Genomic DNA, 14,148 nt, shown 5'->3' with positions numbered 1-14,148 from the left:
GAAAAGGGGGCGTGGTCACAGGGCGGGGAGGGTTAATGGGATTGGCCCGAGCCAATTAACGGCCAATTAAAACGGCTGAGAATTAATGAGATTAACGAGGGGGAGCTCAGGCGGCTCCCAGTGCTCCCAGTAAGCTCCTCAATCCCATCCCAGTCCATCCCAGTATCCCTCAAACCCCTCCCAGTCCCTCCCAGTGCTCCCAGTATCCCCCTAACTGCCTCCCAGTCCCCCTCAATCCCATCCCAGTCCAATCCCAGTGCTCCCAGTAAGCTCCTCAATCCCATCCCAGTCCCTCCCAGTGCTCCCAGTCCCCCAAAACCCCTCCCAGTCCAATCCCAGTATCCCTCAATCCCATCCCAGTCCCTCCCAGTGCTCCCAGTCCCCCCCAATCCCCTCCCAGTCCATCCCAGTCCCCTCCCAGTCCCCCCCAATCCCCTCCCAGTCCCTCCCAGTGCTCCCAGTATCCCCCTAACTGCCTCCCAGTGCCCCTCAATCCCCTCCCAGTCCAATCCCAGTGCTCCCAGTAAGCTCCCAGTGCTCCCAGTAAGCTCCTCAATCCCATCCCAGTCCCTCCCAGTCACTCCCAGTCCATCCCAGTATCCCTCAAACCCCTCCCAGTCCATCCCAGTCCCCTCCCAGTCCCCCAAAACCCCTCCCAGTCCAATCCCAGTATCCCTCAATCCCATCCCAGTCCCTCTCAGTGCTCCCAGTCCCCCCCAATCCCCTCCCAGTCCATCCCAGTATCCCTCAAACCCCTCCCAGTCCCTCCCAGTCCCCCCTAAACCCCTCCCAGTCCCTCCCAGTCCCCCCCAATCCCCTCCCAGTCCCTCCCAGTGCTCCCAGTCCCCCCCAATCCCCTCCCAGTCCCCCCCAATCCCCTCCCAGTCCCTCCCAGTCCCTCCCAGTCCCCCCCAATCCCCTCCCAGTCCCCCCCAATCCCCTCCCAGTCCCTCCCAGTCCCCCCCAATCCCCTCCCAGTCCCTCCCAGTCCCTCCCGGTCCCCCCCAATCCCCTCCCAGTCCCTCCCAGTCCCCTCCCAGTCCCTCCCAGTCCCTCCCAGTCCCCCCCAATCCCCCCCCAGTCCCTCCCAGTCCCCCCCAATCCCCCCCCAGTCCCTCCCAGTCCCTCCCAGTCCCCCCCAATCCCCTCCCAGTCCCTCCCAATCCCCTCCCAGTCCCTCCCAGTCCCCCCCAGTCCCCCCAGTCCCTCCCAGTGCTCCCAGTACCATGCGGATGGGTCTCTGCTGCAGGTCCTGGGCCCTGACCGGGACCCCCTGCAGGGTTGGGGGGACCCCCCTCCCCGCCAGCAGCGCCAGCAGCGCCCCCAAATCCTGGGGAGGGGGCTCGGGGCGGGGCGGGGCCGCGGGCGTGGCCCCCGGGGGCGGGGCCTGGCAGGGCGTGGCCAGGGCGTGGCTCCAGGCCCTGCAGTAGATGTCGGAGGCCAGCAGGAGGCGCTCCACCGGCGGCTTCAGGTGCTCCTGGGCGTACTGGTCGGTGTAGAAAGGGTCCCGCAGCTCCTCGGGGACGTTCCCTGGGGGGGCGAAAAAGGGGGATTTTGGGGTGAAAAGGGGGGAAAAACGGGAAATTTGGGTCCAAAAATGGGGAGTTTTGGTCAAAAAATGGGAAAGAAAGGGTTAAAATGGGAAAGAAAGGGTTAAAGAATGGCAGGTGTAGAAAGGGTCCCGCAGCTCCTCGGGGACGTTCCCTGTGGGGGCGAAAAAGGGGGATTTTGGGGTGAAAAAGGGGAGTTTGGGGTGAAAATGGGGGAAAAATGGGAAATTTGGGTCAAAAAACGGGGAGTTTTGGTCAAAAAATGGGAAAGAAAGGGTTAAAAATGGGTTAAAAATTGGATAAAATGGGAAAGAAAGGGTTAAAAATGGGTTAAAAATTGGATAAAATGGGAAAGAAAGGGTTAAAAATGGGTTAAAAATTGGATAAAATGGGAAAGAAAGGGTTAAAAATGGGTTAAAAATTGGATAAAATGGGAAAGAAAGGGTTAAAAATGGGTTAAAAATTGGATAAAATGGGTTAATACACCATGGACACAGCACGGACAGATGGACACTGATGGACACTGACCGATGGACACTGACCGATGGACACTGACCCACCACGGACAGATGGACACTGACCCACCACGGACAGATGGACACTGACCATGGACACATCACGGACAGATGGACACTGACCCACCATGGACAGATGGACACTGACCGATGGACACTGACCCACCACGGACAGATGGACACTGACCCACCATGGACAGATGGACACTGACTGATGGACACTGACCGATGGACACTGACCCACCACGGACAGATGGACACTGACCCACCATGGACAGATGGACACTGACCCACCATGGACAGATGGACACTGACCCATCATGGACACTGACCCACCACGGACAGATGGACACTGACTGATGGACACTGACCCACCATGGACAGATGGACACTGACCCACCACGGACAGATGGACACTGACCATGGACACATCACGGACAGATGGACACTGACCGATGGACACTGACCCACCACGGACAGATGGACACTGACCATGGACACATCACGGACAGATGGACACTGACCCACCATGGACACACCATGGACAGATGGACACTGACCATGGACACTGACCCACCATGGACAGATGGACACTGACCGATGGACACTGACCCACCACGGACAGATGGACACTGACCATGGACACATCACGGACAGATGGACACTGACCGATGGACACTGACCCACCACGGACAGATGGACACTGACCATGGACACATCACGGACAGATGGACACTGACCCACCATGGACACACCATGGACAGATGGACACTGACCATGGACACTGACCCACCATGGACAGATGGACACTGACCGATGGACACTGACCCACCACGGACAGATGGACACTGACCCACCACGGACAGATGGACACTGACCATGGACACATCACGGACAGATGGACACTGACCGATGGACACTGACCCACCACGGACAGATGGACACTGACCCATCATGGACACTGACCCACCACGGACAGATGGACACTGACCCACCATGGACACACCATGGACAGATGGACACTGACCCACCACGGACAGATGGACACTGACCGATGGACACTGACCCACCACGGACAGATGGACACTGACCCACCATGGACAGATGGACACTGACCATGGACACTGACCCACCACGGACAGATGGACACTGACCCACCATGGACACACCATGGACAGATGGACACTGACCATGGACACTGACCGATGGACAGATGGACACTGACCCACCATGGACAGATGGACACTGACTGATGGACACTGACCGATGGACACTGACCCACCATGGACAGATGGACACTGACCCACCACGGACAGATGGACACTGACTGATGGACACTGACCGATGGACACTGACCCACCATGGACTGATCATGGACACACCATGGACAGATGGACACTGACCCACCATGGACAGATGGACACTGACCCCCACGGACTGACCACGGACACACCATGGACACTGACCCGTGACCGACCCGCCACGGACTGAGCACGGAGCCACCACGAACCCCAGAAGACCCCAGCAATGAGCACCGAGACCCCCAAGGACCACACGGAACCTCAGTGGTCATGGAGACCCCAAAACCGACCGTGGAGACCCCAAAAGTGACCATGGAGACCCCAAAACCGACCGTGGAGACCCCAAAAGTGACCATGGAGACCCCAAAACCGACCGTGGAGACCCCAAAAGTGACCATGGAGACCCCAACCATGGTCATGGAGACCCCAAAATTGGCCATGGAGACCCCAACCATGGCCATGGAGACCCCAAAAGTGACCATGGAGACCCCAACCATGGTCATGGAGACCCCAAGAATGACCATGGAGACCTTCAAGGACCATGGAGACCCCAACCATGGTCATGGGACCCCCAAACTGACCATGGAGACCCCAACCATGGCCATGGAGATCCCAGCAATGAGCACCGAGACCCCCAAGGACCACACGGAACCTCAGTGGTCATGGAGACCCCAAAACCGACCGTGGAGACCCCAAAAGTGACCATGGAGACCCCAACCATGGCCATGGAGACCCCAAAACCGACCGTGGAGACCCCAAAAGTGACCATGGAGACCCCAACCATGGCCATGGAGACCCCAAAATTGGCCATGGAGACCCCAACCATGGTCATGGAGACCCCAACCATGGTCATGGAGACCCCAAAATTGGCCATGGAGACCCCAACCATGATCATGGAGACCCCAAGAATGACCATGGAGACCTTCAAGGACCATGGAGACCCCAACCATGGTCATGGGACCCCCAAACTGACCATGGAGACCCCAACCATGGCCATGGAGATCCCAGCAATGAGCACCGAGACCCCCAAGGACCACACGGAACCTCAGTGGTCATGGGAACCCCAAAACCGACCATGGAGACCCCAAAAGTGACCATGGAGACCCCAACCATGGCCATGGAGCCCCCAAAACCGACCATGGAGACCCCAAAAGTGACCATGGAGACCCCAACCATGGCCATGGAGACCCCAAAACCGACCATGGAGACCCCAACCATGGTCATGGAGACCCCAACCATGGTCATGGAGACCCCAAAATTGGCCATGGAGACCCCAACCATGATCATGGAGATCCCAAGAATGACCATGGAGACCCCAACCATGGTCATGGAGACCACCCAAAGACCACAGAGATCCAATAATTTCCCCTGGAGACCCCAGAATTGCTCCTGGAGACCCCAAAATTGGTCATGGAGACCCCAACCATGGTCATGGAGACCCCAAAACTGACCATGGAGACCCCAACCATGGTCATGGAGACCCCAAAACCAACCGTGGAGACCCCAACCATGGCCATGGAGACCCCAGCAATGACCACTGAGACCCCCAAGGACCACACGGAACCTCAGTGGTCATGGGACCCGCAAAACCGATCATGGAGACCCCAACCATGGTCATGGAGACCCCAAAACCAACCATGGAGACCCCAAAATTGGTCAAGACCCCAAAATTGACCCTGGAGACCCCAAGAGTGACCACAGAGACCCCAAAATTGGTCATGGAGACCCCAAAATCGACCCTGGAAACCCCAAAATGGACCCTGGAGACACCAAAATTGGCCATGGAGACCCCAGAATTGCTCCTGGAGACCCCAAAATTGGTCATGGAGACCCCAAAAATGGTCATGGAGACCCCAAAATTGACCCTGGAGACCCCAAAACGGAGCCTGGAGACCCCAAAAGTGGCCATGGAGACCCCAGGATCCCAGCCCAGGGCCCCACGGGTGGGGGAGGGGCACATTCCAGGGGTGGGGGTGGGGCAGGGCCACGCCCACAGGTGGGTGGGGGAGGGGCCCTGGCAGCCCGTGGGGGCCACGCCCTCACCTGCGTGGGGAAGGGCCACACCCACGGGGACACCTGGGGACACCTGGGGACTCACCTGTCCCACAGCACCCATGGGACGCTCACCTGTCCCTCACCTGTCCATGGCACCCATGGGAGCCTCACCTGTCCCTCACCTGTCCCTCAGCACCCACAGGAGCCTCACCTGTCCCACAGCACCTGTGGGACCCTCACCTATCCCTCACCTGTCCCACAGCACCCATGGGACCCTCACCTGTCCACGGCACCCATTGGACCCTCACCTGTCCATGGCACCCATGGGACCCTCACCTGTCCCTCACCTGTCCATGGCACCCATGGGACCCTCACCTGTCCATGGCACCCATGGGAGCCTCACCTGTCGCTCACCTGTCCCACAGCACCCATGGGACCCTCACCTGTCGCTCACCTGTCCATGACACCCATGGGACCCTCACCTGTCCCTCACCTGTCCATGGCACCCATGGGACCCTCACCTGTCCCTCACCTGTCCATGGCACCCATGGGACCCTCACCTGTCGCTCACCTGTCCCACAGCACCCTCACCTATCCCACAGCACCCATGGGACCCTCACCTGTCGCTCACCTGTCCATGACACCCATGGGCCCCTCACCTGTCCATGACACCCACGGGAGCCTCACCTGTCCCTCACCTGTCCCACAGCACCCATGGGACCCTCACCTGTCCCTCACCTGTCCATGACACCCATGGGCCCCTCACCTGTCCCTCAGCACCCATGGGACCCTCACCTGTCCCATGGGCCCCTCACCTGTCCCACGGGAGCCTCCCCTGCCCCTCCCCCCCCAGGTGTAAATCGCTCCCTCCCCTCCCCCACCTGGCCCCGCCCCCTGCCCCTCCCCCCGGCCAAAGGGCACCTGGGGGGGGCGGGGGGGGGGACTTTGACCCCTGGGGGGGAACTGGGAGGGACTGGGAGGGACTGGGAGGGGGGGGGACACCTGGGGGGGGTCCCCAAATTCACCTGGGGGGGGGAAACACCTGGCAGGTCCCCAAAAAACACCTGGGGGGTCCCCAAATTCACGTGGGGGGGGAAACACCTGGGGGGGTCCAAATTCACCTGGGGGGGTCCAAAAACACCTGGGGGGGTCCCAAAAAACACCTGGGGGGTCCCCGAAACACCTGGGGGGGGGAGGAACCTCTGGGGGGGGGGTCCCAAAAATACCTGGGGGTGTCCCCAAAACATCTGGGGGGTCCCAAATTCACCTGGGGGGGTCTCAAAAAATACCTGGGGGGTCTCAAAATTCACCTGGGGGGTCCCCAAAACACCTGGGGGGGGTCATGGGGGGGGTCTTAAAACATCGGGGGGGGGTCCCCAAAATTCACCTGGGGGTCCCAAAAATACCTGGGAGGGGGGACCACCTGAGGGGGGGGGTCCCTGAAACACCTGGGGGGGTCCCAAATTCACCTGGGGGGGTCATGGGAGGGGTCCTAAAACATCTGGGGGGTCCAAAATTCACCTGGGGGGGGTCCCTGAAACATCTGGGGGGGTCCCTGAAACATCTGGGGGGTCCCAAAATTCAGCTGGGGGGGCGAACACCTGGGGGAGGGGTCCCTCTTTTTTTGGGGGGGGGGCGACCCCTCCCTCCCCCCCCCCAGCACCGCAGGGGGCGGGGCGCAACGAGGGGGGGTTCCCCGCCCTGTGACGTCACAGCGTGACGTCACGGCCGCCTCCCCCAGACTGCAACAAAAGCGCCCTGGGGGGAGGGGGGGGAATCCCGGGATTGGGGACCCCCCCCTCACGGTACCGGGACCCCCCCGGGACCACCGGGACCCCTCCCCAATATCGGGACCCCCTCACGGTACCGGGACCCCTCCCCAATACCGGGACCCCCTCACGGTACCGGGACCCCTCCCCAATACCGGGACCCCCTCACGGTACCGGGACCCCCCCGGGACCACCGGGACCCCTCCCCAATACCGGGACCCCCTCACGGTACCGGGACCCCCCCCCACGGTACCGGGACCCCCCCGGTACCACCGGGACCCCTCCCCGGACCAGAGCATCCCCCACCCCCCCTTTAACCGCATCCCGCCGGGACCGGGACCCCTCCTCAGTACCGAAACCCCCTCCGGTACCACCGGGACCCCTCCTCAGTACCGAAACCCCCTCCGGTACCACCGAGACCCCTCCTCAATACTGGGACCCCTCCCCAGTACCGGGACCCCCCATTCACTACCGGGACCCCCCATTCGGTACCGGAACCCCCCCGGTACCACCGGGACCCCTCCCCAGTACCGGAACCCCTCTCGGTACCAGCCCCCCTCATTCGGTACCGGGACCCCTCCCCAGTACCGGACTCGGCACCAGACCCCCGCATTCGGTACCGGGACCCCTCCCCAGTACCGGAACCCCCTCCGGTGCCACCGGGACCCCTCCCCAGTACCGGGATCCCTCTCGGCACCAGCCCCCCTCATTCGATACCGAGACCCTTCCCCAGTACCGGAGCCGCTCTCGGCACCACCCACCGCCCCCCCATTCGGTACCGAAACCCCCTCCGGTACCACCGGGACCCCTCCGGTACCACCGGGACCCCTCCCCTCTACCGATAACCGCCCCTCCCCCTGCAGAACGCGCCCCCATCCCCCTCCCCGCCATCCCCGTGTCCCCCCCCCCGCCTCCCCCCGGCTCTGTCGCTGTCGCCGTCCCCGCCCGGTCCTACCGGCGCCGCCGTAGCCGGTGGCGATGGCCCAGGCCAGGCTGGCGGCGCTGCGAGCCCGAGCCCCGTCGTACTGGTCCAGCGGGCGGATCTCGGGCACCAGGAACCCCCGGCGCATGGCGGCGGCGGCGGCCGGGGGGGCCGCCACCATCCCGGGGCCACCGCCGGGGCCACCGGGGCCACCGCGGCCACCGGCGCCCGCTTCGGCCGCGCTCGGCTCCGGCTTCGGAGAGGGCTCGGCTCCTCTTCGGGTGGGCTCGGAGAGGATTCGGGTGGGCTCGGAGAGGCTTCGGGATGGCTTCGGGTGGGTTCGGCTGCCTCTGGTGGGCTCGGAAAGGCTTCGGGTGGGTTCGGCCGCCTCGGGAAGGCTTCGGGTGGGTTCGGCCGCCTCGGGAAGGCTTCGGGTGGGTTCGGCCGCTTCGGGTGGGCTCGGGCGGGTTCGGATGGGTTCGGCCGCTTCGGAAGGCTTCGGGATGGTTTCGCGGGGGGGGGTTCGGGTGGGTCCGGTGGGGTTCGGGCGGTTCCGGGCGGGTTCGGGCGGGCGCGGCGCGAGCGCCAGGTGCGGGGAGGGAGGGGGGGGGGGGGGGAGGGTGGGAGGGGGCGGGGCGCACCTGCGGTCACGTGATTGAGGAGCGGGGCTGGGGGCCACGCCCCCTTCTCCGGCGCGCGGGGAAAGGGGCGGGGCTGGGAGAGGGACCGGGAATACTGGGAATAATGGGAATAATGGGAATACTGGGGGTACTGGGGGGATTGGGGGCACTGGGGATACTGGGAATACTGGGGATACTGGGGGGATTGGGGGGACTGGGGGCACTGGGGATACTGGGGATACTGGGGGGATTGGGGGGACTGGGGATACTGGGGATACTGGGGATACTGGGATGGACTGGGGAGGACTGGGAATACTGGGGATACTGGAGGGACTGGAGAGGATGGGGATACTGGGAATACTGGGGGGACTGGGAGGGACTGGGGGACTGGAGAGGATGGGGATACTGGGAATACTGGGAGGACTGGAGATACTGGGAATACTGGGGGGATGGGGATACTGGGAGGACTGGGAGGGACTGGGAATACTGGGGGGACTGGGAGGGACTGGAGAGGATGGGGATACTGCAGATACTGGGAATACTGGGAGGACTGGGAATACTGGGGGCACTGGGGATACTGGGGGAACTGGGGGGACTGGGAGGGGTGGGGAGGCACTGGGAATACTGGGGATACTGGGTGGATTGGGGGACTGGGAATACTGGGGGGACTGGGAGGGACTGGAGAGGATGGGGATACTGCAGATACTGGGAATACTGGGAGGACTGGGGGGACTGGGAGGGACTGGGGATACTGGGGGGATGGGGATACTGGGAGGATTGAGGGACTGGAGGGACTGGGGATACTGGGAATACTGGGGGGATTGGAGAGGATGGGGATACTGGGAATACTGGGGATACTGGGGGGATGGGGATACTGGGAGGACTGGGAGGCACTGGGGATACTGGGGGGATGGGGATACTGGGAATACTGGGGGGACTGGGAGCACGGTGTCCCCATGTCCGTGTCACTGTCCCCCTGTCCATGTCAGTGTCCCCATGTCCCTGTCGGTGTCCCCATGTCCCCATGTCCATGTCCAGTGTCCCCTCCCATCCCCGTGTCCGTGGCTCTGTCCCCGTGTCCGTGTCACTGTCCCCATGTCCGGTGTCCCCTCCCGTCCCCATGTCCGTGTCACTGTCCCCATGTCCGGTGTCCCCTCCAAGTCCCCATGTCCCTGTCAGTGTCCCCGTGTCCGGTGTCCCCGTGTCCCTGTTGGTGTCCCCATGTCCCTGTGTCTGGTGTCCCCATGTCCCCATGTCCGGTGTCCCTGTGTCCTGTCAGTGTCCCCATGTCCAGTGTCCAGTGTCCCCATGTCCCTGTTGGTGTCCCCCTGTCCCTGTCGGTGTCCCCATGTCCCCATGTCCATGTCCAGTGTCCCCTTCCCATCCCCGTGTCCGTGTCACTGTCCCCATGTCCGGTGTCCCCTCCCGTCCCCATGTCCCTGTCGGTGTCACCCCAGTCCCTTTCCATGTCCTCTCCTGTCCCCGTGTCCGTGTCAGTGTCCCCATGTCCGGTGTCCCCTCCAAGTCCCCATGTCCCTGTCAGTGTCCCCGTGTCCGGTGTCCCCGTGTCCCTGTTGGTGTCCCCATGTCCCTGTGTCTGGTGTCCCCATGTCCCCATGTCCGGTGTCCCTGTGTCCTGTCAGTGTCCCCATGTCCAGTGTCCAGTGTCCCCATGTCCCTGTTGGTGTCCCCCTGTCCCTGTTGGTGTCCCCATGTCCCTGTTGGTGTCCCCCTGTGCCTGTGTCCGGTGTCCCTGTGTCCTGTCACTGTCCCCATATCCGGTGTCCCCCTGTCCCTGTCAGTGTCCCTGTGTCTGGTGTCCCGGTGTCTCTGTCGGTGTCCCCATGTCCCCATGTCCGGTGTCCCCATGTCCCTGTCAGTGTCCCCGTGTCCGGTGTCCCGGTGTCTCTGTCGGTGTCCCCCTGTGCCTGTTGGTGTCCCCCTGTCCCTCTGTCCGGTGTCCCGGTGTCTCTGTTGATGTCCCCGTGTCCCCCTGTCCCCATATCCAGTGTCTCCATGTCCCTGTCGGTGTCCCCGTGTCCAGTGTCCCCATGTCTGGTGTCCCCATGTCCCCATGTCCGGTGTCCCCATGTCCCCGTGTCCGGTGTCCCCATGTCCCCATGTCCGGGGTCCCCATGTCCCCGTGTCTGGTGTCCCCATGTCCCCATGTCTGGTGTCCCCATGTCCCCGTGTCCGGTGTCCCCATGTCCCCGTGTCCGGTGTCCCCGGCCCCTCCCCGTGTCCTATTTTCCGCCGTGGCCATGGCAACGGCGGGGACAGACACGGGACACGGGGGGGACACGGCGGGGACAGGGACACGGATGGGGACAGGGATGGGGACACGGCGGGGACAGGGATGGGGACAGGGATGGGGACACAGAGGGGGACACAGGGAAATGGCAGGGACAGGGGTGGGGACAAAGGGACACAGAGGGGACAGGAGGACATGGGAGCGACGGGGATGGGGACAGGGACAGGGACACTGAGGGGGACACGGGGACATGGCAGGGACAGGGACATGGAGGGGACATTGAGGGGACATGGCAGTGACAGGGATGGGGACAGGGACAGGGATGGGGACAGGGGTGGGGACAGGGGGGGACGCGGGGAGGACAGGGATGGGGACAAGGGAGATGACAGGGACAGGGATGGGGACACTGAGGGGACACTGAGAGGGACATGGCAGTGACAGGGATGGGGACAGGGACAGGGAAGGGGACACAGAGGGGACATGGCAGTGACAGGGATGGGGACACAGGGGACACGGAGGGGACACTGAGGGGACATGGCAGTGACAGGGATGGGACACAGGGCCATGGTGGGGACATGGGGACACCAACAGGGACATGGTGGCATCAGCAGGGACGTGATGGGGACACAGAGAGGGACAGGGGGACACGATGGGGACATGGAGAGGACACAGGAAAGGACCTGGGGACATGAGGGGGACACAGGAAAGGACATGGAGGGGACTTGGGGACACAGAGGGGACACAAGAAGGGACCTGGGGACACGATGGGGACACGGAGGGGACTTGGAGACACAGAGAGACACAGGGGACGCGAGGGGGACACGGAGGGGACACGAGAAGGGACCTGGGGACACAAAAGGGACACGGAAGGGACACAAAAGGGACACGGGGGGGACTTGGGGACACAAAAGGGACACGAGGGAGACACGGAGGGGACACGGGGGGGACTTGGGGACACGAAAGGGACACAAGAAGGGACCTGGTGACATGAGAGGGACATGGAGGGGACTTGGGGACACAAAAGGGACACGAGGGGGACATGAAGGGGATGTGGGGACACGATGGGGACACCAGGGGGACTTGGGGACACGATGGGGACACGGAGGGGACACGAGAAGGGACCTGGGGACACGGAGGGGACTTGGGGACACAAAAGGGACACGGAGGGGGACACGAGAGGGACACGAGGGGGATTTGGGGACACGGAGGGGACGCAAGAAGGGACCTGGGGACACGATGGGGACACCAGGGGGACTTGGGGACACAGAGGGGACACGGAAGGGACACCAGGGGGACTTGGGGACATGAAGGGGACACAGGAAAGGACCTGGAGGGGTCTTGGGGACACAAAAGGGACACGGAGGGGGACACAAGAAGGGACCTGGGGACACGATGGGGACACCGGGGGGACTTGGGGACATGGGAGTGACACAGTGGGGGGGACTTGGGGACACAAAAGGGACACAGAGGGGGACATGGAAGGGACTTGGGGACATGGGAGTGACACACAGAGGGGACTTGGGGACACGAGGGAGACACGGAGGGGACACGGAGGGGATCTGGGGACATGAGAGGGACACGAGGGGGATTTGGGGACATGGAGGGGACACAAGAAGGGACCTGGGGACATGAGAGGGACACGGAGGGGACTTGGGGACACGAGGGGGACACAGGAAAGGACCTGGAGGGGACTTGGGGACACAAAAGGGACACTGGGGGGATTTGGGGATACGGAGGGGACACAAGAAGGGACCTGGGGACACGATGGGGACACGGAGGGGACTTGGGGACACAGAGGGGACACGGAAGGGACACTGGGGGGACTTGGGGACACGATGGGGACACAAGAAGGGACCTGGAGACACGAGAGGGACATGGAGGGGACTTGGGGACACGAGGGGGACATGGAGGGGACACAAGAAGGGACCTGGAGACACGAGAGGGACACGAGGGGGATTTGGGGACACAGAGGGAACACAAGAAGGGACCTGGGGACACAATGGGGACACAGAGAGGGGACTTGGGGACACGAGGGGGACACAGGAAAGGACCTGGAGGGGACTTGGGGACACAAAAGGGACACGAGAGGGACACGGAGGGGACACGAGAAGGGACCTGGGGACACGGGGGGGACTTGGGGACACAAAAGGGACATGAAGGGGATTTGGGGACACAGAGGGACACAGAGGGGACACCGGGGGGACTTGGGGACACAAAAGGGACACGGAGGGGGACACGGAAGGGACTTGGGGACATGGGAGGGACACAGGAAAGGACCTGGAGGGGATTTGGGGACACGGAGGGGACACGGGGGGGACTTGGGGACACAAAAGGGACACGGGGGGGACTTGGGGACACCGCTGGTGGCACCCCGCGGGGGCGGGTGGGGGAGGGGCGCGCGCGGGGTGTGCCCCCTGCCCCTCCCCCCCCCCCACCCCCCCCCCCCCCCCCTCCCGGTCCGGCCGGTCGGACTGGTTGAACTGGGAGTGGGGGAGGGGCGGGCCGGGCACAGCTGGGGAGGGGTGGGGGGAGGGGTGGGGGAGGAGCAGAGCGGGGTCCTCCCCCCCCGCCCCTCCCCCGTTAATCCGCGGCCGCCGGGGCCCCTTAAGAGGCTTAAACCGGGCCCGGGGGGGGGAGGGGAGGGGAGGGGCCCAAATTCCCACCCGCCCCTCCCCCCACCCCAATTCTCACCCATCCCCCACCCTGCACCCCCAAATTCTCACCCAGCACCCCCAAATTCCCGCCCATCCCCCCCAATTCTCATCCCATCCCCCACCCTGCACCCCCAAATTCCCGCCCATCCCCCACCCCAAATTAGCACCCAGCCCCCCGAATTCCCACCCATCCCCCACCCTGCACCCCCAAATTCCCCTCCCAGCCCCCCAAATTCCCGCCCATCCCCCACCCTGCACCCCCAAATTCCCCTCCCAGCCCCCCAAATTCCCGCCCATCCCCCACCCCCAAATCCCCGCCCCTCCCCCACCCCAAATTAGCACCCAGCACCCCAAATTCCCGCCCATCCCCCACCCCAAATTCCTGCCCATCCCCCCCCAAATCTCTCCCATCCCCCACCCTGCACCCCCAAATTCCCGCCCACCCCCCCCCTGCACCCCAAAAAAAGCCCCTCCCCCCCCCTTTTTTTTTTTTTGGTGTCACCCGAATTTATTGATTTGGGGACGGCCCCGCCCGCCAGATGTTTTGGGGGGGGGAGGGGAAGGGGGGGGT

The 14,148-nt window shown here is 63.4% G+C and overlaps 1 protein-coding gene across 1 annotated transcript in view; it reads left to right on the top strand.

The window, feature by feature from the left end:
* Positions 1-8,198: 8,198 nt before the first annotated feature.
* LOC128802049 (calmodulin-regulated spectrin-associated protein 3-like) overlaps positions 8,199-14,148 on the top strand; it is a 28,373-nt gene continuing 22,423 nt past the window's right edge. Inside the window, exon 1 of the mRNA XM_053968244.1 lies at positions 8,199-8,386. Within this exon, the coding sequence (XP_053824219.1) occupies positions 8,199-8,386 (188 nt within the window). The remainder of the gene's footprint in view (positions 8,387-14,148) is intronic.

The sequence above is a fragment of the Vidua chalybeata genome, chromosome 33, assembly GCF_026979565.1.
Source record: "Vidua chalybeata isolate OUT-0048 chromosome 33, bVidCha1 merged haplotype, whole genome shotgun sequence".
NCBI classification, from domain to species: domain Eukaryota; kingdom Metazoa; phylum Chordata; class Aves; order Passeriformes; family Viduidae; genus Vidua; species Vidua chalybeata.
The sequence above is the reverse complement of the archived record's forward strand: the minus strand, read 5'-3'. Positions and strand labels throughout refer to the sequence as shown.